This window comes from Dermacentor silvarum, chromosome 8 (genome assembly GCF_013339745.2).
Source record: "Dermacentor silvarum isolate Dsil-2018 chromosome 8, BIME_Dsil_1.4, whole genome shotgun sequence".
Lineage (NCBI taxonomy): Eukaryota > Metazoa > Arthropoda > Arachnida > Ixodida > Ixodidae > Dermacentor > Dermacentor silvarum.
This window is the reverse complement of record NC_051161.1, coordinates 134,314,349-134,339,061: the sequence shown is the minus strand read 5'-3', so window position 1 is coordinate 134,339,061 and position 24,713 is coordinate 134,314,349. Positions and strand designations below refer to the sequence as shown.

Below are 24,713 nucleotides of genomic sequence, written 5' to 3'. Positions count from 1 at the left end.
GATCTTGCAGCCCGCAAAAAGAATTTCCTAAATAATAGGCCATTTCCTTTTCCTGTTTTCTCAAATTTTACTTTGCCTGCGCTGGTCCAGCTGATCGATCACATTGGGCACGCGTCCTGAAAATATTTGGCGAAAATTATCAGCTGCTAGCTCACAGTCACGGTAATATTTAGTATTTTCGTGTGTGTGGAAGATTGCGAGCGCGTGCTTTCATTTCTGGAACGGCTTGGACACCAGGGCTCCAGTGCACGCATGTTGGTCCAAGTTTATAACAGCATTAACCCCATAAAGTTCCAGAATTGAAAATCTTTTAAAGCACGCCTTTGGACATGTCAGTGCACCTTTCGCGTCAAAAGTTTATGAGAACGTTACACCCATACAGTTTCGGAATTGAAATCCATGCGCTCCGTAGATTCCGCGGCCGCTGCGAGATGCCGCAACGCGCCCGCTCGCTATCGAAAAGCCCTTGAAAGTTTGTGCTCGGATGGGGCTCCTTGCGTTACGTGACCCCAGGTGCCATGAAAACCACCCCATGGGCCACAAAATCCAGCCCGAGTTCGCAATGTTCGTGCCGAAATGTCTTTCGAGCGTGAAAAAGACATTGTAGACAGAATGCAGAATGATTGAACATAGCTCGCCTACACGAACATGTCGCAGCCTATGACACTAGGACACCTGAACAACGGGACATTCCGCACTCAAGAACGAATTATGGTCAACAAATGCTTCGACATACACTTCGGACTTTACTCAATAACCTCGCCTTACGAGAAATAGACCTGTCCTTATGCAGCCTGCACAACTACTTTCAGTCAAACTAATCCTTGTTGTTTAATGAGTTTGTTCATATGCAATACTGTATGACTTTCCACCCCTTTGTTTGCTTTAGTTTATGCTGCACTGATTATAGTGCTATGTTATGTTTTTTCCCCCTATTTCTCTTCCTGTTTTCATATAATAAGACTTTCTTTATGTAATCTATATTGCTCATGTATAAATACAATATTTCCTTGTTATTGCGGACTACTTGTTTTTCTAATTGTTAAAGTGTATTACTACCTGTCTCGTATACACTTTTTTTTGTAAATTGACACCTTCCCATCTGTTTACTCACATGTGAGCACCCGACGCCCTCTGTTGCCTTTGATGGGTTTTTGGGCTGGTCAAGTTGCCTGCGTGCAACTTTTTATCCAGAACCCCACCATGCAATTCTTTGCATGGGAAGTAAATTATTATTATTATTATTATTATTATTATTATTATTATTATTATTATTATTATTATTATTATTATTATTATTATTATTATTATTATTATTCCCGGCGTCGGTGGTAGTTTCGGTCGGCGGTGCATGCCGGCACGAAAAAAATTTCGGGCGGGGCTGAAGCCACATCAGCCCCCCCCCCCCCCCCCTGGCTACGCGCCTGGTTCCGAAAGACTAGCGGGACAATATTCGTTTCGCTTGCCATGACGAGCCCCCATCTGGCCACATCAGCTCCCCACGAACGCTTGCTAGAGTGCGCGAGATGTATTACTGGCCCGGGCGTTCGGCAAGCGTGAAACAGTATGTTAAAGGCTGCCATGAATGTCAGCGACGAACGTCACCACCCCTGACGCCCGCCCGCTTATTGCAACCCATTTAACCACTCCATAAACCATTCGACCAAGTCGGCTAGGACATTTTGGGCCTTTTCCTCTGTCAACCGACGGCAACAAGTGGGTGATTGTCGCCACTATTTAACCCGCTATGCCGACACAGAGGCGCTCCCACGAGCCACGGCTTCTGAGGTACCGCAGTTCTTCATTTGTCACATTGTATTGCGTCATAGTGCCCCATCCACTGTAATCACAGACAGAGGAACGGAGTTCACGGCACAGCTCATGGACGAAATTTTTCAACTAAGCAACACGAGGTATCGAAAGGCGACCGCTTACAATCCGCAGTCCAACGGCCTTACGGAGCCATTACACATGACCATCACAGACATGATATCTATTTACTTCGACGTCCAGTACCAAACATGGGATCGTATCCTGCCTTATGGGACCTTCGCGTATAATACCACCCTACAAGAAACAACACGCTTCACGCCATTTCGCCTCGTCTACGGCCGCGAAGTACAGACAATGCTGGACGCTATGCTTCCGTGCCACGACGCCGAGCACTTAACTAATGACGCCGAAGAATTTGCTCAGTGCGCTGAGGAGGCTCGGCAGCTCGCGCGGCTGCACATCGGTGAGCAGCAACACGCAGATGCGCGGCGCTATAACACCCGTCACCTGCAAGTGCGCTACAGTCCCGGAGACCAAGTTTTGGTGTGGACCAACACTTGGTGTCATCGTGTGAATATGGGGGTCAGTCTTGCACGGACGAATCAGCGGATGATGCGTGCGTGCAAGACTGACCCCCATATTAACAAACGTACCTCGACTCGGCCCTACTTTCGAAAGGCTTCTTGAGGGCGGCTTTTCATTTTGCAAATAGCCCTCCATTCGAAACGCGCCTCGAGTGAAGGAAAGCTCGAGCGCTTTTACTAGAGAACCTCAAGGTAGCCCCGCAGCTACCTTGAATCGCTCCTTGAGTGCAGTCAGTGTGTAAACATGGCTGCGTTGTGATCTGTCGCTCGCCTCCTCCGCTTCTACCAATGGAAGCCAGTTGCCTCCGCAGCCTTTCTTTCGTTAACGATGCTGCGCATTTTCAAGGGCATCGTTTTACGGACCGGTACAATCCTCTGGAGCGCTTCGGCAATGCAGTAATTGTACTGCGGCGCCGAGACAGATCGGCCGTCCTGCCAAGAAGACTGCCAGCAAGTGCATTGACCTGTCGTCTTATTCCGTGCATGAGCCAGTTGATGACCTGCATACGTGTGTTCTTCATGCGAGTTCTATTCTTCGTTGACGTGTTTCTCGCGGGTGATCATACAAAGCAGCATCAGTTCAAGCGCGACGCGATAAATAAGTGCGGCGCACTTCGAACATGCTGATCTGGCTGCGCGAGCGCCGGCGTTCGCCACACCTGAGCAGTTCAATACTCGGGCACATCGCGGACTACGCAATTCCAAGGACGGCGAAGCGCAGAGCAGCAAAGCGAGGTTCTCTATAAACGACCAGGTTCGTTCACTTTATTTTTTTGCTATAATTCCATGCAGCTAGTTGCTCTAGAGAAAATAAAAAGTGCACTGTAATTTTGCGTGGGAAGTGTGAAGTTGCTGGTATTAAAATTCATAACCAATAATTACGTGAGGCTTTCTTCAAAATATGCAGTTTAATTACGTTATCATGCTTATTAACATATGTGCCTAACGAGGAAGTTACCAACCATGAAATCGCGTTCATAATTATACCTGCACCAGTACGCAGGTGAATGGAATGTTTTATTTCATTACAAAACATATATAACAATAGAACAGAGGATAGTCTTTGTACATCACATTATTTTTATTGTGATAAAAAAGGCTGTAGCAGTGACAAAGGTCCTAATACATAAACTTCTAGCAAGTGGTAGCAGATGCAGGTAACATATCTTTGTTGCATAAATTCCAGCTATTAGTGGGTGCATTATGTAAGTGTTAGATCGCTGTATGTCGGTCTGGCTGCACAAACGCCAGACCAGCTTAAAATTTATATTTGCAATGTTAATGAATACAGTCCAAGCTCATTAATGTATAAAACGAAATTCGTGTTCCAGAACACAATGAAAAATTTTAACGAATCGATTTACTATGAAATGTCAACTGAAGAAAACGAATACAGTACGTAAGCTGGTTTTGATGTGCGTTAACATGATTGTATGTTTATAACCAACCCCTTCTCATATGCAGGAACCAAGCTGCCAAAACAACCGCGCAGAGCAACGGCATTTCCAAGTGTGCTGCGCTTGCATTGGTGTGCAAATGGAGAAGAACTCTAATTATGTCTCCTGCTGCACTGTAGTCCTTGTCGCGCTTTTCTGGCTAGAACCTCTATCTCCTTTTCGACATCCTACCAGCTCAAACACCACCACTAAAGGCATTTTCACTGCATTCATCTAACTTGAATAATGCTCTGCAGCTGAAGTCTGCATTTTTCATCCAGATTTGTGTTTTAAGCCATATTTAATAAAACCGTCCCTACCCCTGAATAAGTTTTGGTTAGTCCAAGTGTCCATCTCTGAAACACCACATTAAGATTATCCTCGTCCTTTTTTGTTCTGATAGGATTGCAAAAACAGCGTGGACTTTGATCCTACAAACACAAGCACTCTACTGACAAAGCTATTCTAGAAAAAAAACATCATCCGTGTTCTAGACAGTAGACTGTGGGGTGTAGGCACCCGAAGGTAGTTATTTATTTATCGCAGGAGTGGGTGTGTACACTGGATACAACATTAAAACATTTTTCTGCATAACTCAACTTCAACACCGTAAAAATTATAATTGTTTCAAAATCAAAGGTACAACAAGTAATAATAAACATAGCATGAATCAATTTACCTGATACAAAAGTTCCTTTAAAGGCAGCGACCTAGTTTTACATGGTAGTAAGTTCCATTTTTCAATTGTACGAGGAAAGTAGCTGTACCTAAATAAGGTAGTATGCGGCTGAAATGAGGCAAGGTCAAGTTTGTGGGTAACCCTAGTAGGTTTCAATTTGGCAGGAGACCCATACTTGTTCCTTAATTAGTATCCGGGGGGTGTTAATGAGATTATGCAACAATTTAAGGCATTCACGACCACACCGCTCGAGCAGAGGTTGTAGACCTAATGCAACAAGGTGACATGAGGGTAAGTTCCAGTAATAATGGTCATAACAGTGGTATATGAAACGAATTGCTTTCTTTTGAACTGTTCTAGAGTGTTAATGTCAGATACATTATAAGGGTTCCAGATGGGGCAGCCATATTCGAGAACAGGTCGGATGAGCGATTTATATGTTAGCAGTTTTGTTTCACGTGGACGTTTTCGCAATGTGCGATTTAGATGTGTATTTAAAAAATTGGAGGACGCTTAAGCTTTGCCTTTAAGAGTGGAACGCGACAGCGTTATCGGGCCCCCTTCGCACCGCATTTTTGTTTCACCCGGCCACGGCGTTCGCATTTCTATGGATGCGAAATGCGAAAACACCCGTGTACTTAGATTAGGTGCACGCTAAAGAACCCCACGCGGTCCAAATTTCCGGAGTCCCCCATACGGCGGGCCTCATAATCAAATCGTGGTTTTGGCAAGTAAAACCGCATAATTCAATTCAGTTTTGTTTTAGTGGGCTTAACCGCAACAAAGAACGTGGGAAAGCCAGCTTATAAAGACCAAGCTTACTCCGATCCTCCTTAAAGTCGGCTTCACTTTTAAAAAGAAATGCATCGCTGGGAAGACGTTTTTCCAGGGGCAATATAAGTCGTCTTATATAAAAATGTGAAGGCCCTAGCACCTTTTTTATTATTTTATTTGTTTCCTATTGCCCCGACGCACGCGCGTGTCCAAAACGCATTAGGCAGGCGAAGCCCCAATTTGACCTGCCGAGGATGCGAACGCCATCTGGACAGCATTTCCGAGAGTAAATGACCCGAGCGCGCCGTGTTGGTATGGTAGAAATGCTGGAAAGGGGTTTGTGTTTGAGTTTCCTCGTAACATAATTGTTTTCATAGGTTTCATAGGTTTCTTGTACTTCCTGCCGGGCGAATATAATGGTGATACTCTGTTGAAAATTATTGAACTGTAGTAAATGTAACACCGTAGAGGCTTGGGATAGTCGGTTCATTCTCGTCAGGGGAACAGCACAAAGACAAGAAGGGAGACAGCGCTGATGTGTGTCTCCCTTTTTGTCTGTCGTGGTTTTTTGTGCTGTTCCCCTGTCGGTGTAGTAAATATAACCAGGCAAGTGATAGGGTTAACAAATTTTAAGTTCATTCCTCGTACATGAAACTATGATGATATTGTAGCCGTATTTGTGCACACGTAACGAATGCAACTCATTGTTGAATTCAGGCATTTTGAATGAGCATGGGTCCATTTTTAAATTTTGTCTCATTAGTGGCGTGACCACAGTAGCCTCAGTGAGTTGTTCAAATTTCGGCTACAAAGTAGTTTGATGCTCTTACACCACTCCTCTTCATCAGTTACTTCGAAATAGAGATTGCAGGGACAGCTGCAGCGGTTGTTGCTTCAGTCTCCGCTGTTTAAATGCGCAAATTTTTTCCAGGAATTATTATTGAGAAAGCCAATAAACTTAAACTTGACTTGCATATTACGGTTGTAGTATTACGTTTTCTAATGACTGTTTGGTTGTAAGGTAGCTTTACCGTCCTTTTCACCGTTGACATTGCTCGAGGAAGAAGGAGCACAGATAACATTCCGTTCAAGCAGACGCAATACATTTTGCACTTTACATCACGTGCGCAGGAGGGCAATTCCTTTCTACGTCACAGCAGGCGAAGAACCCGGAACCTTGACATTTACCGTAGAGGATGGTGAGAAAATGTTTTCATTCTGCTTCATTTGTATAAAAAGCATGATCGTCTCCATACTTAAGCGTTGACTCTCCTACACCCCACTATGATGAATGCCGAGTGGAAAACGTTTTATATTTGCAAAAAAATGATGTCAACAAAGCAGAACGATGTTTCCGACTTTGGCAGACGCAGCTGCTCTCAGGTTTGCTTTCGCAACTGTTATATTTTTAATAATTTGTAAGTAATATTTATTTTCTTCATAAACTAAAATATCTTCTTCATAGATCGGCCATTGCTATGGATATGGGACACTCGTCAGTGCTTTGCGTCTGGTTAGATACGTTTTACTCACGGCACATAGTTTTTCCCATTTTTCGCAAGTACCAAATGAACTGTTTTTTATTCTCATAACTGTAATGTTTCATATTACAGCGCAAATGGCTTACGTAGACTTGATTGAATACGGATATAATTATGGATGAAAGGGATAAAGCTGCGTGCCTAAACAACCTTTTTGATTCGGTATACTTACTCAAATACACCTGCCATGCTCTTCCACCTATTATGAATATTTCGCCTATGCTTCCGGTGGAGTTTAGTGTTAATAGAATTGAAAAACTACTGAAGGATAGTGATGGGAGTAAATCTAGTGGTCTGTATTTAACTACCCCACGTGTACTCAAATGTTGTGCGGCACCAATTTCTATGTACCTTAATTTACTTTTTGAAGAAATGTTTATCGACAGAGCGGTGGCGTGGAGCAGAGGTAGAACACCGGGCTTCTAATCTGAAGGTCGCAAGTTGGAATCCTCCTCCACTCCACAAAATTTTCAGGAATAGAGTGGCGCGTGACACCAGCAATATATATATATATATAGCGAACACTTTCAAAATTTATTTAAGGTTGCCTGTGGCAGATAGCCCAATTGTAGTTAATGAGCTGGTCTACTCGAAGAGGCGGACGTTACTTGCACAAAAAATTGAAATTCATAATCGACTAATCAAGAAAAATTCACTAATTAACTAAATACGTGATGGCCCACGTTGAAATTTACAAATTGTAGCCGTGGAATTCACAAGGCGGATCCACAGGGAAATTATTCTCAGGATGGCAGCCGTTTCGAGATAATAATTCCCGAACTTTGCGGAGAAATGCATTGGCGTTCCAGTTAATTTTGTGCTTCAATGCGTACAGCGACGTTTTGTTAAGAAACTAAGAGGAACGCCGATGCATTTCTCCGCAAAGTTCGGGAATTAGGATCTCTAAAATGGTTTCATCGCGACAATTTGTTCCAAGTGGATCCACCTTGCGAACTTCACGGCTACAATTTGTAAATTGCAACATGGACCATCAGGTAATTAGTTAAAACATAATTAGTGAATTTTTCTTAATTACTCGATTATGCATTTCAATTTCTTGTGCAAGTAATGTCCGCCTCTTTGAGTAGGCCAGCTCATGAACTAGAATTGTGCTATCTGCCACAGGCAACCTTTAGGAATTTTTGAAAGTGTTCGCTGAAACACCCTGTATATATGTGTAGCTGTGTGTGTGTGTGTGTGTGTGTGTGTGTGTGTGTGTGTGTGTGTGTGTGTGTGTGTGTGTGTGTGTGTGTGTGTGTGTGTGTGTGTGTGTGTGTGTGTGTGTGTGTGTGTGTGTGTGTGTGTGTGTGTGTGTGTGTGTGTGTGTGTGTGGTGTGTGTGTGTGTGTGTGTGTGTGTGTGTGTGTGTGTGTGTGTGTGTGTGTGTGTGTGTGTGTGTGTGTGTGTGTGTGTGTGTGTGTGTGTGGTGCGTGCGTGTGCGTGCGTGTGCGTGTGTGTGTGTGTGTGTGGTGTGTGTGTGTGTGTGTGTGTGTGGTGTGTGTGTGTTGTGTGTGTGTGTGTGTGTGTGTGTGTGTGTGTGTGTGTGTGTGTGTGTGTGTGTGTGTGAAAGAAGCATTTCCGCGGATCCGGTGTTTAATAAGGTGAAAGAAGTGCAGGCCACCAAAAAGACATTTCAATTGCGATGGTTCGGCTGGGGTCCGGCCTTCCAAAGCGGCACCCCAGCCGAATCATCGAAATTACAATGTTTGTGTTGTTCTACGTGCGCCTGCACTTCTTTTAACCTATATACAGGGTGTTTCAGCGAACACTTTCAAAAATTCTTGAAGGTTGCCTGTGGCATATAGCACAATTCTAGTTCATGAGCTGGTCTACTCGAAGAGGCGGACATTACTTGGACAAGAAATCGAAATGCATAATCGAATAATTAACAGAAATTTACTAATTATGTTTTTAACTAATTACCTGATGGCCCATATTGCAATTTACAAATTGTAGCCGTGGAGTTCGCAAGGCGGATCCACTTGGAACGAATTCTCGGGTTGACACCAGTTTCGAGATATTAATTCCCGAACTTTGCGAACGTTCCAGTTAGGTTCTAAACAAAACGTCACTTTATGCATTGAAGCACAAAATTAACTGGAACGTTAATGCATTTCTCCGCAAAGTTCGGGAATCAATATCTCGAAACTGGTGTCATCCTGAGAATTAATTCTAAGTGGATCCGCCATGCGAACTCTATGGCTACAATTTGTAAATTGCAATATGGGCCATCAGGTAATTAGTTAAAACTTAATAAGTAATTTCTTGTGAATTAGTCGATTATGCATTTCAATTTTTGTGCAAGTAATGTCCGCCTCTTCGAATAGACTAGCTCATTAACTAGAATTGGGCAATGTGCCACAGGCAACGTTAAATAAATTTTGAAAGTGTTCGCTAGAACACCCTGTATATATATATATATATATATATATATATATATATATAGAGAGAGAGAGAGAGAGAGAGAGATTGGAATGGAATAAAGGAGACAGAGATAGCACGCGTTCCTGGGTCAGCTGTTCTATTATCTGCCTCGTCGTCTCCTCCCCTGGCGCCCGATGCCAAGTTCACTTCGTCTTTACACTCGGCTATGCTGCAAGTATACGGCGCACTTGTAACCAGACACTTTAGGATCGAGGCAACTTGTCGAGGGGGCGCGGTCGTCGTTGGTGAGCCGTCCAATGCGCAACCACCTTTTCTAGCCGGCGGCACAGACTTTTGCGCGCTGGTCGCAGGTTTCGCCGGCGATTATCCCGTCGCGGATGGGCACATATCGCAGGATATTCTGTACAATGCACAGCTGCTCTGTTGAGCTGTTCCGTGCGCCCTTGCACGGTTGCCGCTGGCTGATCAAGTCTCACTGATGTGCTCGAATAGGCTGACGTCAACAAAATACCAACTGATGCTGATTAATCCTTGTCCGAAGGTGGAATAAGGGTAGCCCGCTCTGAAGCCGATGGTTGCTTGCGCATCTGCTTCCTTGCCTGTCTCTTGCGGTCTCTTGCGATGGTATCTTGCAATGATTTCTTGAGCGTCTTAAGGCCTCTTGCACGTCGTGCGCGTTTTTCGTGTCTTTCGCGTATGGGCACGTCCTCGATGAGGTTGACAGCCGTGTTACGCGCCTTCGGTCTCTTCAGGGAGGCCTCACTCAGCGCGGCGCGCACAGCTACGCATTCGGCCAATGACTGCTTTGAAGTAGGAGTGCGGTTCTGTTGTGGATCTTGGCGATGGCGTCGCCAACAGTAGTGTATGGGATGTCATTTCGGGTTCTGGCAGTGATGGTGTGGTGCCGGGTGCCCAAGCAGAGTCCGAGACACGCGGCGGGAACCGTATCTCGCATTCGGGTTCTACAGCGGGGCAGGCCACGAGCCTCTCGGCCAAAACCTTGTTGGGTGCAGCTGCGGCGGCGAGATCGTGCTGCTGCCGAGCTTCCCGGTATTGCAGTCGCAGAAGATCGGCTGGCGTAGACGGCCATGTCGAAGTAGGAGCGATGGTCGCCATGCGCTTCCCACCGCCTTCGGTAGAACCGACGACGACACCCGTTTAGTCAGTGTCTGCGACGGACCTCTCTGCCTGAGGGCTGCTGCCGGGCACACCTGCCGCAGCGTCGAAGCCGTAGCTCTCAGGAGCGCCATGCGCAGAAATGCACTGGTCGGAGTCAGCACAGGCATAAGGAAGCCGGCCGAAAACAGCTGTCAGTGCCACACTCCATTCAGACCAGGACCACTACTTGACTGCTTCGTAGTTGTCCCATGCCATTGCGGCACCGCAAAGTCGTTTTGCTGCAACAGCCGTCTTTTGTGGTCTGGCGAGGCATGACGATCACCCAAGGCGATAATGTTGCGAACCCAAAGGATGGCTTCGTCTTAAAAACCGCGAAACGAAGGTATTTTCATGAACGGCGGGTACTAGAAGTCGAATCACGGCTGCCTCAACTCCGCCATACTGCCTGTCCAGCGGCCTGAGGAACTAGGGCCGGTGGTCATGGACAATGCGGTTGTTGTGGTAGTCACGGCAGCCGGTTGTACTATCAAAGAAGCATCGATGACATACCTTGGTGGCTTAGAGGTCAAAGTAGTGCCTGGGAGGATATCCTCACCAAGGGAAGCGTGGACGGCGTTCCCAGGCCGGACAGGTCCGAGACGTGGGGGGGGGGGGGGGGGCGAAGCACTGTCTCCCTGAGAGGCCCAACAACCGCCGAGGAATGCGAAGGTGTTCATCATAAGCTCAAGCTGGTGTCTCAGCTTGGCGATGGCTTGGACGAGATCACCGGTACAGCCCTGCCCTAGTACCACCGAGGAGGCTTGAACGCCGTCCCCGGATGGTGCCGTGAATGCTTGCGACGGTAGTAGAGTGACCTGCTCTACAACCGAGGAAGCGTGGACGGCGTTCCTGGGCAGGAGAGACCCGGCACGCCGAAGAACCGCAAGGAGCCACTTGCGTGTTTCAGGTTGGAGTGCCTTAAGACTGGGCTTTCGGCGACTGCGTCATTGTAATCGAATAAAGGAGACACAGAGACAGCACCCGTTCCTGGGTCAGGTCGAAAAGGTAAGGTGTGTATGGGTTATTAAATACAAACTGAGATATGATTTGAAGCATTTATTTCTGACACATATTCATCGGTACTTTTATGTTTTTTATATGCTCTCCAGGAAGTGAACTGCACGCATCCCGCCGTTTCTACCAAGCCGCGATGAGTGAAGCTATCCTTTGCCACCTTCCTGAAAATCGCCTCCAATGTGGTAACTACGCCTTGTTCCATGTGTCCTTCAACGTCATCTTCCATGCTGAATAATATCCTCGTATGACCGTTTTGCGAAGCGTCGCCGCTATCATCTTACCGATTCTTAAATCCAGAAGCAACAACTCACCGTTTTTACGTACTTTACGGCAAAAAAAAGGGGGGGGGGAGTTTTTTCATATGCAAAAATGAACCTGTACTGATGGTATTGGAGGTCATAGTTAGGCAAGTCTCAAGAGTTGGCTTTACTCATGTTATCTAGGCTTGGAAGGAGCAATGTGAGGCGTGCTTTTCATCTTTGGGGAGCATATAGATAATGTGCTAAATCAAATTGTTTGCTGTAATGAAGTGGACGCGCCTCGTGTTTCTGATGCTCGTGCTCAGAGACGACGACGACGACGACTACCCGTGCTGTGATTTGCAAGAGAACAGTAACTCCAAGGCTCTACATCTACATCTACATCTAGAACTCGGGCTGTTCGCTAGCAGCTAGGCTGCTGTTTTTCTGATGCTTCTCACCTTTAATAAACATCATAACATTTGGTGGTGATTGCTGGGTATCCCTCAAGTGACCCTGGAGCTCCGCAATCTAACGTTGCCCACCGACACCGTGACCGACGCGACCTACGCACCGTCTGTACCCACGGCTGCCAATGTCACTTGCGCCGGCGTTGACCGTCAGCGTGACCCGGCCATCTTTAGCGGGAGCGGAGAACATGACGTCGAAGACTGGCTGTCCTCCTATGGACGTGTAAGCGCTCACAATATGCGGGACGACCAGTCTAAACTGACTAGCGTCATCTTTTACCTTGCTGACGTCGCAAAACATTGGTTTAGGAATCACGAATCTGTCATTTCGAATTGGTCCGCATTCAAGACACATTTAACCGAAGTGTTTGGCCGCCCCGCTGTCTGCAAGCAACGCGCCGAACAGCGTCTACGCGAGTGAGCACAGCAACCGGGCGAGACTTTTCCCAGGTATATTGAGGATGTATTGGATCTCTGCATACGTGTTAATCCAACGATGGCGGAGGACGAGAAGATCAACCATATTCTTAAGGATATTGAGAACGACGCGTTTCAAATGCTGCTGACCAAGAGTCCAACCAGCACCGCCGTTCTCTTCAACCTGTGTCAGAGCTTCGACGAGTTGCGCCGCCAACGTAACATCGCTAGCCAAAACGTACCACAGGCTGACTCGGTCTCGGCCATTGCAGTTGCCGCTGGCCATGCTGATCCTTCTGCTCTGCTCCTTCAGGTCAAGGACTTCATTCGCGAGGAAGTGGCCCGCCAGCTGTCGCTGCTTCCTCACAGCCAGGAGCCTGCCCCAACACTGACTTCGTCCGTGCAACAAGCCATCCGTGCCCAAAAATCTGATGTACTTACCCCCGTTCGCCCGCCAGCTCATGTGACGGCACCGCTGTCTTATGCCGACAACCCGTCGCGCATCACACCTCCGCCGCTCAACTATGGTGCCGCTGTCGCACGGCCATCCTGTTGTATGGGCGTGGTGGCCATGGATGCCAAGCGGGGCACGCGGGAAACGCGGCGGCACGCCGGGACGGCGGCCGAGCAACTCAAGCAGACGCAGATGGGTACTGACGGCGAAGAACTCCTTTATTGGCGTAGATAGCTCCTTATATAGTAGGGTGATGATGATGATGATGATGATTATTGTTATCCCCTTTGAAACGGGGCGGCGACAAATAGTCACCCAGCCTGCTTGTTTAATCAGGTATACTATACATGTTCTTTATCCAGCATTTTTGTATAGTCTCATTATTATTTTTATTTCTCAAAAATTTACCTTGTACCGCTACCTATGATATTAAGAGATCAGGTCGTATCCATCTTTTCCCTGCTTTTTTTTTCCACCAGTACTCTAATCGTTCCTTGCTTATCTCTACGGCTGATCTGTTGATGTTTTCTTCCACTTTAAACCCAAGCGCTTCTGAGTGTTGCACGTTACCTACGTTTCTCGCTGGGTGGATCCCGTCGCATTCCATTAGGATGTGCTGAATGGTCTCTGGATCTTTACTGCAGCATACACATGCCTCATCTAGTTCCGAATATTTGCTCCGGTATGTTTTGGTCCTTAGGCACCCGGCTCGAGCCTCAAATAGCAAGGCACTGCCCTTTGTGTTATCGTACAGATTTTCCCTTCTAATTTCTTCGCATTCTTGTAAATCTCCATTGTCCTTTTCTTTCCATTCTTTGCATCCAATTCACGGTCTCTATTTCTCTCACTTTCTTTCTGATGACTTCTGGTTGTATATTTACAGTTTATATTATCCTGTACTTTGTTGCCAACTTCCTTGACCTCTTCCTCCATTCTGTGTCCACGCTTTTCATGTAGAGATACTTCTGCACTTTAGCAGCCCACTTATTTTCATCCATGTTCCTGAGCCTTTCTTCAAAACTAAGTTTGCTCTGTGCTTCTCTGAATTCAAAAGAGGCCCAACCCATGTCACCCTGTACTGCCTCATTTGTGGTATTACCGTTGGCTCCCAAAGCCAACCGGCCTACTGATCTTTGTTTAACTTTCAAACCCGACAGGATATCCGATTTTAAGCATAGAATGGCATTTGCGAATGTTAGCACTGGCACCATTACTCCTTTCCAAATGTGTGGGCCCAGGGACCTGCATTGGAGCCACTGAGGCCTGATTTGGACTGTGTGGTTCAGCTACACGCCTATTAGGCGAATTGTAGACACCATTTTGGCTGGGCACCACAGCCGGACGTTGAATCGGTGCCTGAACAGGAGCAGACTGTAGAATACGCTCTGCAGTGGGTGCTGCGAGTGGTGCAAATTGACCGGGCACGTCAGTCTGAATTGACAATCATGCCAGACTCTGTTGCCTTACACTCAAGCGAGCTACTGTACGAGGTACATATGGCAACACCCGCGAAAGAGATAAGTTGCATGACACTGGGGAATTCACTGCAGGATCCACCGTAACAGCATCTGCTTGCTGAACAAATTTTCTGGTACGGGTTTGTGCTTTAGCAAGCGTACGGTTATAAAAATATTTTGTTTGTATGCGCTCAACACGGCACTGAGCAGATGGTTGACAGTTCACGTGTTTTGTAAGTGGAGCTTGTCGTGACGCTTGCTTCGGGGAGACGCTCGTCGGCACTGAAGTAGGCCGGAGTCAAGGAGCAAGAAACCTTTAGGAGCGGAAACTCTGTCAGTTGCGGCGACCAGAAATTGTCACAAGCCCGCGTAGCCACTATCATGCTGGCGGCGCCTGGCGGCCGAGAAAGAAATTATCGCCGTCTTGGTTGCCAAGGCAACTGGTCACGTGTGTTGCTCCCGTTCACGGCCGTGCGCGATGCTCCCGTTAGGCCGCGTGCCTCACAAGTTCTACTGAGGGCACTCACGCGTCCCACCTGCGTCCCATCTTAGGCTAGCAAATTCTGAACAAGGGTACACTGCACGTATCAGCGCTGTTAGTATTACGGCCCTCGAACAGACACCGACAAGAATAGTTATTGTTTCAACTTGTTTGACTTAAAGGCCGACAAAAACAACGTTACGGCGTGCACGCTGAAGCGAACGCCGAACGCCCGTGTCGTCTGCTTGGGGTCTGCTTTGAGCGGGAGACACGGACGCCGCCGAGGAGAACGCGCCCGAGCAGCCCGCCGGGCTTCTGCTTTTAGGAGCGAAGCTCCTTATAGTGGCACCCGTTCTGTCCCCGTCGTAGTAGTAGTAGTGTGTAACCAGTCTGAGAAAAATGAGAAAAAAAATTCCGAAGTTGTGTCCGTAGCGCGGAATCGAACCAGGGACCCCTCGCTTCCGAGCGCGCGGCGTTAGCCCACTACGCCACGAAGCGCACATAGACACACGCACCACGATAGCAATAAATACCCAACATTAACGAAAGGCCGCGTTTCTAGCGCGTTTCTAACGCGTTTGTGCTAGCGCGTTACGGCCCGTGTAAGAAGCTGGTGTAAGACGCTGTGGCCTCTCCGCCTTACCTTCAACGCGTTTCGAACGCGCTGCCCAAGGCGGTGGCAAGTCAAGTTCAAGTCGAGGAGCGTTTATGAATACGGGGGGTATACTCTCTCAGCAGTCATTTGATGGCATCGGCAAACGCGGTGCACGTTCCGGCATGTGTAAATGGCTGCGTAAGACGCTGGTCTGGCCGCTCCCCCTTACTAGAGAGTACTGCACGTTTCTAACGCGTTTGTGCTAGCGTCCCCTTAAGCGGGAGATCCGATGATTCCCTCCGGAGCTTCGCCCACTCATCATCATTCACCCCGTGGATATGCTGTGATTTTTTCTTTTTGCTGCTGCTTGCATGAAGTGTGTCGCAAAGCGCCGCCACTGCATGCGCCCCCGTCGGCGCATCCTAATGTGACGTTATCTGGTCGCACGCGAGCGACCGCGCTGACGGGAGTTTCCACTCCTAAATAATCTTCCTCCGTGGCCGGAGTGCAGTCGCATGGTCCGCTGCACTGTGCAAGTCCGCAGAAGCAGCAGGCTCTACCACTCGGCACAGGTTCATACTCGCTGGCAGCAACGTCAAACGGGGGGTTGGCCTGCGGCATAGTTGCAAAGTCCGCTGTGCCGTACAAGTTCGCACCAGTCCGACGCGACGTAACGCCTGAGACCACTGGGCTGGACGAGACCTCGGTAAGGGATAAGGCTTCGCCGTCAATTATATTCTTCAATGCCTTAATGGCATCGAGCCCAAGTAGTGACGAGCCTCTTTCCGTGACGTAAAATGTAACAGGTGCTGACTTGTCCTGTAATCGTACTTCCGCCTTGAAGGATCCCAAAATCTCGATCCACTTGCTCCGAGTAGTTTTGGAGAACCAGATGTGACGGTCGAAGTGGGATGCGCGCGAGGTACTGGTGGCAGTGGCCAAGCTGCATTAGGGACATCGCCGCCCCTGTGTCAATCATAAGTGGCAACACCACGTCGTTGACGAGCACGGGAACGCGCAAGAGGGCCAGGGCGCCGACAGCGTCTTCAATATGTAGGAGGGTCGCAGTATGCGCAACTGCGCTGGCGCGCGTCTCAACCGTGTCAACGACTTTTGGGGTGTCTTCAGCAGAGCGGCACATTTGGAAAAAATGGCCTTTCTTTCCGCAAGTCCAGAACCTGCGACGCGTTGGACAAACTGGGAAATTGGCCCAGTGATGTGGCGACCCGCAAGAGAAGCAGCCGCCGGCCAGAGTCGACGACGATGCGGAGGGAGGGGAGGCGCCCGGTTGCCTTCTACCCTGACGAGGAGGCGCACCTCCTCGCTCTCGCCACGCGCCATCTTGATCTCGGCTCGGTCGGAGAAGCTCGCGGCGTTGGCCGCCATCTTGACCCGGCCGGGGTGGGAGGCTGGACCAGTTGCCGCCATCTTGCCCTTGACCCGGCTGAGGGGGGGGGGGGGGGAAGGCCGCCATCTTGCATGTCACGTCGCAGTCATCGCGTCGACCTTGTTGCGGTCCATTCTGATGTACTACCGCGTCTACTTGAAGAATGCTGAGTTCTTGCATCAACTTGTCCGTGCGTGCTTCTCTTGCAATATCCAAAGCCTTTTCAAAGGTGAACTGGTTACCCATCTGAATGAATCTGCGGCGTCCCGGGTTGGACAGTAGTCCGCCGAGAATTTGATCTCTGAACATAGCGTCCATTGCTGTCCCGAACCCGCACGCTCTTGCAAGCCCGTGGAGGTCTTTTAGAAATGTCGTAGTAGATTCTTCGTACCTTGTCTCCTCTCCTTGAATTGTAATCGTTTGACGACTTCGTCTTCTTCGAGCGCAAAACACCTCCCGAGTACCGCTAGTACCTCCTCAAGTACGTCGACTGCCTCGGCGTCGCTGGTGCCTCCATCAGCGCCGGCCTGCGTCTGGTCTTCAACAGCGGCAAAGTATATCCGGACGCCCTCCATTCCCAAAGCGTTCAGCAGGAGCGCCTTCTTGTGCGCCGGCGTTGTGTCCTTAGAGGCAGCGTCGATATACACCTGCATGGCCAATCACGCCACGGAATTACCGGCACGCCAATGCCCTGAAGGAAGGGAGGAGGAGGTATAGCGGCGTTCATTCCGAGGCAGGACGTAAGGCATCAGTCCTTCGCGCGGTCACCGAATTTCCGAAGTTCACATCAATCACGGCCCCGCGAAGTTTCCTAGGCCTGTGTTCTTATTTTCGACGCTTCGTCCGGAACTTCGCTTTTATTATCGCACCCTCGACGAAGCTGCTTACCGCAAGCAAAGGCATTTCGGCGTGGTCATCAGCATGTGATAAAGCCTTTGGCAAGTTACGCGAGTTGCTGACTTCACCGCCGATTCTTCGCCATTACGACCCAACTGCGTCGAGAGAGGTTCACACCGACGCCAGTGGGGTCGGCCTTGGTGCGGTCTTGGCCCAACGAAAAGCCACGAATGAAGAATACGTCGTGGCTTATGCCAGCCGTACCCTTAAAAAAGCTGAGAATAATTACAGCGTTACAGAGAAGGAATGCTTCACCATAATTTGGGCATTGGGCAAGTTTGGCCATCCTTTCAGCATCATCACTGACCATCACGCCCTTTGTTGGCTCTCCTCCTTGAAAGACTCGTCAGGCCGCCTCGGCCGTTGGGCGTTTCGCCTGCAGGAATATGACATTCGTGTCGTATACCGCTCTGGTCGAAGGCATTCCGACGCTGACGCGCTCTCCCGCTCACCAATGACGCCTTATGTGGCTTCTCTTTCCGTTCCTTCTCCGACCTCAGACCTGTCACTACTGACCGCTATTGACATGCCCTCCGAGCAACGCAAGGACCCATCACTTGCCCTGCTGCTCGACTACCTTGCCGCTCCATCAGTCGTTTCTTCAACGCGGACGCTACACCGTCAACCAGCCCAATTTGCCGTGCGAGACAGCACCTGCTACCGCCGCAACTATATGCCTGACGGTCGGAAATGGTTTCTGGCTATCCCTCGTCACATGCGCTCCGATATCTGCGCGTACTTCCTGAAAGCGCCCACGCCGGCGTCCTAAAAGCCTTCACAAGGCTGCGTCAACGATATTACTGGCGTGGAATGTATGGGTTTGTCCAGCAGTACGTTGGATCATGGACCGCCATCAACAAAGCAAAACTCACCCTCTGCGCCCTACTGGCCCACTACAGCCGCTACCGTGTCCTGCTCGACCGTTCGACCGCGTAGGCATCGACCTCTATGGCCCGCTCCCCCATACAGAGAATGCAGAAACCGCTGGATTATTGCTGACGTCGATCACCTGACGCGCTACGCCGAGACCGCGGCTCTTCCCGCCGCGACCGGGCGAAGTTGGGATGTTCATTCTTCGCAACTTCGTCCGTCGCCACGGTGTTCCTCGAGAACTGCTCAGCGATAGGGGTCGTGTCTTCTTGTCAGAAGCGATACAATCCCTCCTTCGCGAGTGCCAGATCATTCACCGGATGTCGGCCGCGTATCAGCCCCAAACGAACGGTCTCACGGGGCGATTCAACCAAACAGTGGGCGACATGTTGATGATGTACGTCTCGTCTGACAACACCAATTGGGACACCGTAGTCCCGTTCGTTACTTTCGCTTATACCACCACGACACAAGCGCCCACCGGTTTTTCATCTTTTTTTCTCCTGTATGGGCGCGATCATTCATGTTCTCTGGGTACTATTCTGCCCTACCGACCTGACGCCTCCGAGTGTACAACCCATTCAGAAGTCGCCCGATACGCTGAAGATTGCCGCCAGCTGGCTCGTTCGTTGACCAGCGAGGATCAGGGGCGTCAGAAGACAAGACGTCACAGTCATCAGGCCACGCCCATCTTCCCTGCTGGTTCCCTTGTTTAGATATGGATACCGCCTCACCTCCCCGGCCTTTCTTCTAAAGAACTTGCGCGGTACCACGGTCCATACCGGATCATCGACGCCTCCTCCTCCGTGAACTATATCGTTGAGCCCGTCACACCATCGCTGGACCTTCGTTGTGGAGGTCGCGAGACAGTGCTTGTTAGCCGGCTGAAGCCTTATTTTGACCCCCTCATCTTGTCTACTGCCTGAGTCGCCAGGGCGGCTCCGTTTCACACCCGGGCCAATGTAATCAAGCGGACGCGCCTCGTGTTTCCGATAGCAGCTCAGGAACACGACGACGACCCGTGCTGTGATTTACAAGAGAGCTCGGGCTGCTCGCTGCTGCTAGGCTGCTATTTATCTGCCGCTTCTCACCTTTAACTAAACGTCATTACATTAGGAACATATATTTTACCAATTCTAGTATTTATTTACAACGTTATCAAATACTTTATGCGGGCCAACTGAAGCGACGGAAAATATTCAGTGCGCGTTGCTGTGCGACTTTTGCTCAACGTTTTTCCGTTCTCACATGCACATATACAACACCTTAGCTTCCCTATGCGCTTCCACATTTAGCTTGCAGCCCACTGTGATAATTTGCGCATGATGAAAACAAGTTTTCGCCCCATTGAGATAACATTTGTATCGCTAAGCGGCGCAGTATGCCATACATCACGAGGAAAACGTATAGTCATCAATTTCGGTGCGATATCTCAAGTGGCAGCCTGTTCTTTGTATACACTAACACTAATCTTTGAGCAGGGACCATACTCAGTGTGCGACACTCTTTAATAGGAAGGGAGAGCCTCATGAACAGTTTTTGTGAACTGGTTTGCCTCAGTGATTCTCTTAATGCAAGTGCAATAAAACATGTGAATGTTCTTTAAAATTCAACCTCGTGACTGCTTCCTCTACTTTGCTTACCTATTTAAATGTGTGATAGTTACCTGGACTCAATGATTTGACAAAACACCTAATTTCATGAAGCACTTTCAAATTATACGATCCCACTATTTTGATAGCTCTCCTAATGAACCCTGTATTTTGGAGCCATAGGCTTAAATATTTACTAATGAAACCCCTAAATGGCTATGACCCGCCGTGGTTGCTTAGTGGCTATGGCGTTGGGCTGCTAAGCATGAGGTCGCGGGATCGAATCCCGGTCACTGGCGGCCGCATTTCGATGGGTGCGAAATGCAAAAACACCTGTGTACTTAGATGTAGGTGCACGTTAAAGAACCACAGTAGGTCCAAATTTCCGGAGACCCCCACTACGGCGTGCCTCATAATCAGATCGTAGTTTTGGCACGTAAAACCTCATAATTTAATTTTCTTACATGAGTATGGTGACTTTCTGTCTATAGAGTTATGAAACTTGAACAGCGCATTCCCAAAATGATTCTTGATTGTGTTCAGTTGTTCTCTTTGATATGCTTTGTGCGGCTGACGCATAAGGCGCGTGATCATGAAGAACAAGACATTTGTGTCTATTTTTCTTTTAGTATCAGGTAAATTTTAAAATTGAAGGTGCCCAGCGCTTCAGGAAATCGAGCTAACTAAAAACACTGCTCACCTATATTTCCCAAATTACGCCGCAGAAAATTAAGATTCTGGTGTCATTAAGGCTGCTGCATACTAAGTCTACAGCTAACGAGTGGATAGCCTTCATAAAGCCAATGAAATGGCTGCTTCGATCTGAATGTGGAGACTACTCATCGATCAATCAACTCACAGAAGCAGCATGACAGCTTTATTGATGGGGCTTAACGTCTCAAAAGTCAAAAGTACAGAAAGGCTCCGTAGGACATGGTAGCGTGAGGTTGTGAACAAATCGTGTGAATTTGGAGGCTCTGAAGGTTTGCAAAAAGCATGGTGCAAAAATGTTTTCGCATTCTACACGATATCGGAACTGCTGCCGCCGTAGCCGGGATTTCTCGCGGCAACATAACACACGCGATGCGTTGTTCTTACTTCAAATTTTGCGGCAGTTTCAGTTGGGGTGCGTTGTAAAGAGATGTCAAGTGTAATATTCCAAATTCCATTTCCACCTCACGGAACGCAATGTTTGAATGGATAAAATCTAAACGCTCTGAAGATGCTTGCTTTACTTATGTAGCATATACGTATATACTAAGCGTGAGACCTGGAGCTAAATGGACATTGTAATGAACTTCAATTTGTACTTTGATTTTATCTTACAGATCCCACTCCGTTTGAAGGCGTCATCTACTATACCGACTACGAAAACTGTGTGATAGCTGACCTTGAGTACCTAGGGCACCGTAAGAGGCCTTACAGATTTTTAATGCAATAAGTCAAACCTCCTTATAACGAAACGATTCGTAACTAGCTAATGGATATTGTCCCGATGTAGTGATGGGGATCAACCAAAGTGGCTAGACGCAACTCACGAAACTGTTTATAAAGTGAACCTGTGCCCAGAAACATAAGTAGCACAATTATAGTGGCAAGAACGCTCGCCAAAATCTGATCCGTGGGTCAAGGGCGTCGGCTTTTCCTGCGTCAGTGGGTTAGACGAGGCCGGACTGTCCTATCGGGATACTCGATGCGACGAATCATAGAGAGGTAAAATGCAATGAATCGTTACAAAATTCGCTCTGTGCTCATGTTCTCTGCAAATGTTCCTTGAAGTACTGGAAGTCACTTATTTCGTTCGACGCTCTTCGCTGTACGCGTACAGAAGCGGAGCACGCAGCGCTACGCGGGCATAAAGAAATGCCTTTATGTTGTTTACAAGTGCGTCCCCTCATTTCCAGCAACGAGCGTTGTAAAAAATTAACGCTAGCACAGCCGCATGGGTAGGCTCTCGAAACACTTCATAAACTTAGACACCGCTACTTGCGCGCGGACAACGTGGACGAGGATGAATTCACATTGACAGCTGCATTATGTAAACCAACGGCCTCGCTGACAAAGAGTGGCAGAAAACAATAATTCAAAATCATTCAGTTGTGTACAGTGGGCTCTTACATCGTATTACTCTTCTGGTAAAAAAAAAAATTGAGCGCAAAGAAGAGACCCTCATGCACGCACACACCCCTTCACGCAATCACTCCAAAAATACTCCCCTGGCAGAGGGGCTCGTGGCCGGAGGGTCTTTTTGAAGTGATTGCTTTTATGGGTGTGTTCTTGGGATTCTAATTTGTTTTAACATGACGAGTGACCAACTAGCCCAAGAACTGATTCTTCTATGGCATTACCCATTTACCCAGTGGTACGAGAAGCCAATTGTTACGTCTGACTTGTGCGATGAGCGATTTGTGTCGCGCTGCCAATGCCATGGCGAAAGTCCGCACACTTAAAATACGCCATGCTGCCCGCAACCGCTGAAGCACGCCTAGCAGGCCTCACCAGCGAAAACACGTTAGCTTTCCTGCGTGCATTCTAACCTCCCTAACCGCGGCAAGCTCCACTGCCCTGGGTGAACCCCTCTTTAATAACTGGTCCCAGTGGGGCGATCCGCCATCCACTAGTTGTCTGCGAGTGATGCAACAGTATGTCAGTATGTCAACAGTACGCCGGATTCTTGGCGGCGAGGTTTGGTGAGTGCGAGGAATTTCTCTACTGAGTTTTACCCAGCTTTTGTCCAAAACCAACCTTGGCTAGGATTTTTCTCATGCAATGGCAATGACACCTGCAAGATTCCAGGCCACCAACATCCCCGAAACACCTCCTTGGACAATATCGAGACCAGATGTGAGGCTTCAAATACCTGGAATTACGAATCTTCCATTGGCTTGAAGCAGTTCATCCTGTCCCATATATTTACATTATATAGTGGGATTGTACAAGTATATACCGATGGTTCGGTCACACAATCTGTCACAACGGCTCCATTTCTTATCACGCCACTTGGCATTACCCGGCGATTTTAACCGGACAACAAATCGACGTCTACGGCTGTGGAACTGGCGGCAATACAGGAGGCTGTCCGTTTTATGAGAATGCAGAAACCACATATATGGACGGTGTTCGGCGATTACAAATCAGAGTTGCAGGCGTTAAAATGGTTTTTAAAGGAAGGACCTTATTACCTGCTCGTGCTGTAAATTGTGGAACTTCATCCTAGTGCTAGGCGAGGCGGCCACTTTATCACTTTTCAATGGGTGTCTGGTTATTGCGGTGTGATGGGCAATGAACTCGCTGACAGTCAGGAAAGATCGGCATTCTGTTCGTCTGATGAAGTACGCACTGCCTACTCGAGTCCTGACACCAACTAAATGATCCAGGCACTCATGTAGGACCCTAGAAAGGCATACAGAACCGAAGCTGACAACATCCACAGACGCCTATATATGATCGACCCACACGGTAAATTCCATTTGCCTCCTAAGGTTATGGGGAGCAAAGCGTCATAAATACACAGGATTCGGCTGGGCGTTGCTTTCATCCGTCGCTACGCACCCCTCATCGGCCAGTCGAACAGGCCTTCTTGCGAGCACTGTCAGGTGCCTGAAACGCTGGAACACATATTGTGCGATTGCCCAGTATATGTGCTGGAGCGAAGGACGTAGGAAAGTTCCCTAGCCAGCGTTGGCAGGCATGCACTGTCGGAGGGTACTATTCTCGGCCCACGGCCTGCCACTGCAGCTTCAATGCGGGCAACTAAAGCGCTGTTGAAATTTCTGCAGGACACGAAAGTAGAGGAGCGGCTCTAGTAGGGCCACTGTCTAATGTGCATATGCACTCATCACTTCTCTTACCATCATTATCATGCATCCCAGTAATTCTCTCCCCTTCCCTCTTCCCCAGTGCATAGTAGCAGACTGGAGGGCACTAGCTCAGGCCGATCTCTCTGTGTTTCCTATCTATCTATCTATATCTATATTTATCTATCTATCTATCTATCTATCTAAATCTATGCAAAATCGATCTAAAGCAAGTAAAAGCTGTCGTTGTCGCGCGCTCTGTGTGAACGTCAATGCAGTCGGATGTGTAGAGCTGAGAAAGCAGCTCTAAACTCAGTCATGAATATGAAGCAGTTGCGTGAACCGGAGTTGGAGCTTTCGAAGGAGTTCTGTCTGGATGTGTCCGACACAGTCAAAGAACCAGAGTAGACCGCGGCTATTCTTGCGTCGCAAGATGATGTCGAGCTTTCGGAATTGCTTGAGACGATTCGAGAAGGAGCAAAAAGACAGGCACAAGAGCGCGAACGTGCCAGGCAAGAGCGCCAGCATGCACGTGAACGTGAGAGGGCAGAGCGTGCGCGTGCACGCGAAAAAGAAAAGTGCGAGCGGGAACGTGAAAGGCAAGACCGCGAACTTGATAGGCATAAGCGAGAGCGCGAATTGCAAGATTGCTAATTCGCACTTGAAACGAGTAGTGATTTATTGAGGTAAATGACGCTTATTTCTGCTGCC

The 24,713-nt window shown here is 48.4% G+C and overlaps 1 protein-coding gene across 1 annotated transcript in view; it reads left to right on the top strand.

The window, feature by feature from the left end:
* Positions 1 to 21,646, top strand: part of LOC125947727 (uncharacterized) — a 74,714-nt gene extending 53,068 nt beyond the window's left edge. The window contains exons 3-4 of the mRNA XM_049672982.1: positions 6,378 to 6,445; positions 21,534 to 21,646. Of these exons, the coding sequence (XP_049528939.1) occupies positions 6,378 to 6,445; positions 21,534 to 21,646 (181 nt within the window). The remainder of the gene's footprint in view (positions 1 to 6,377; positions 6,446 to 21,533) is intronic.
* The last annotated feature ends 3,067 nt before the right edge of the window (positions 21,647 to 24,713 follow it).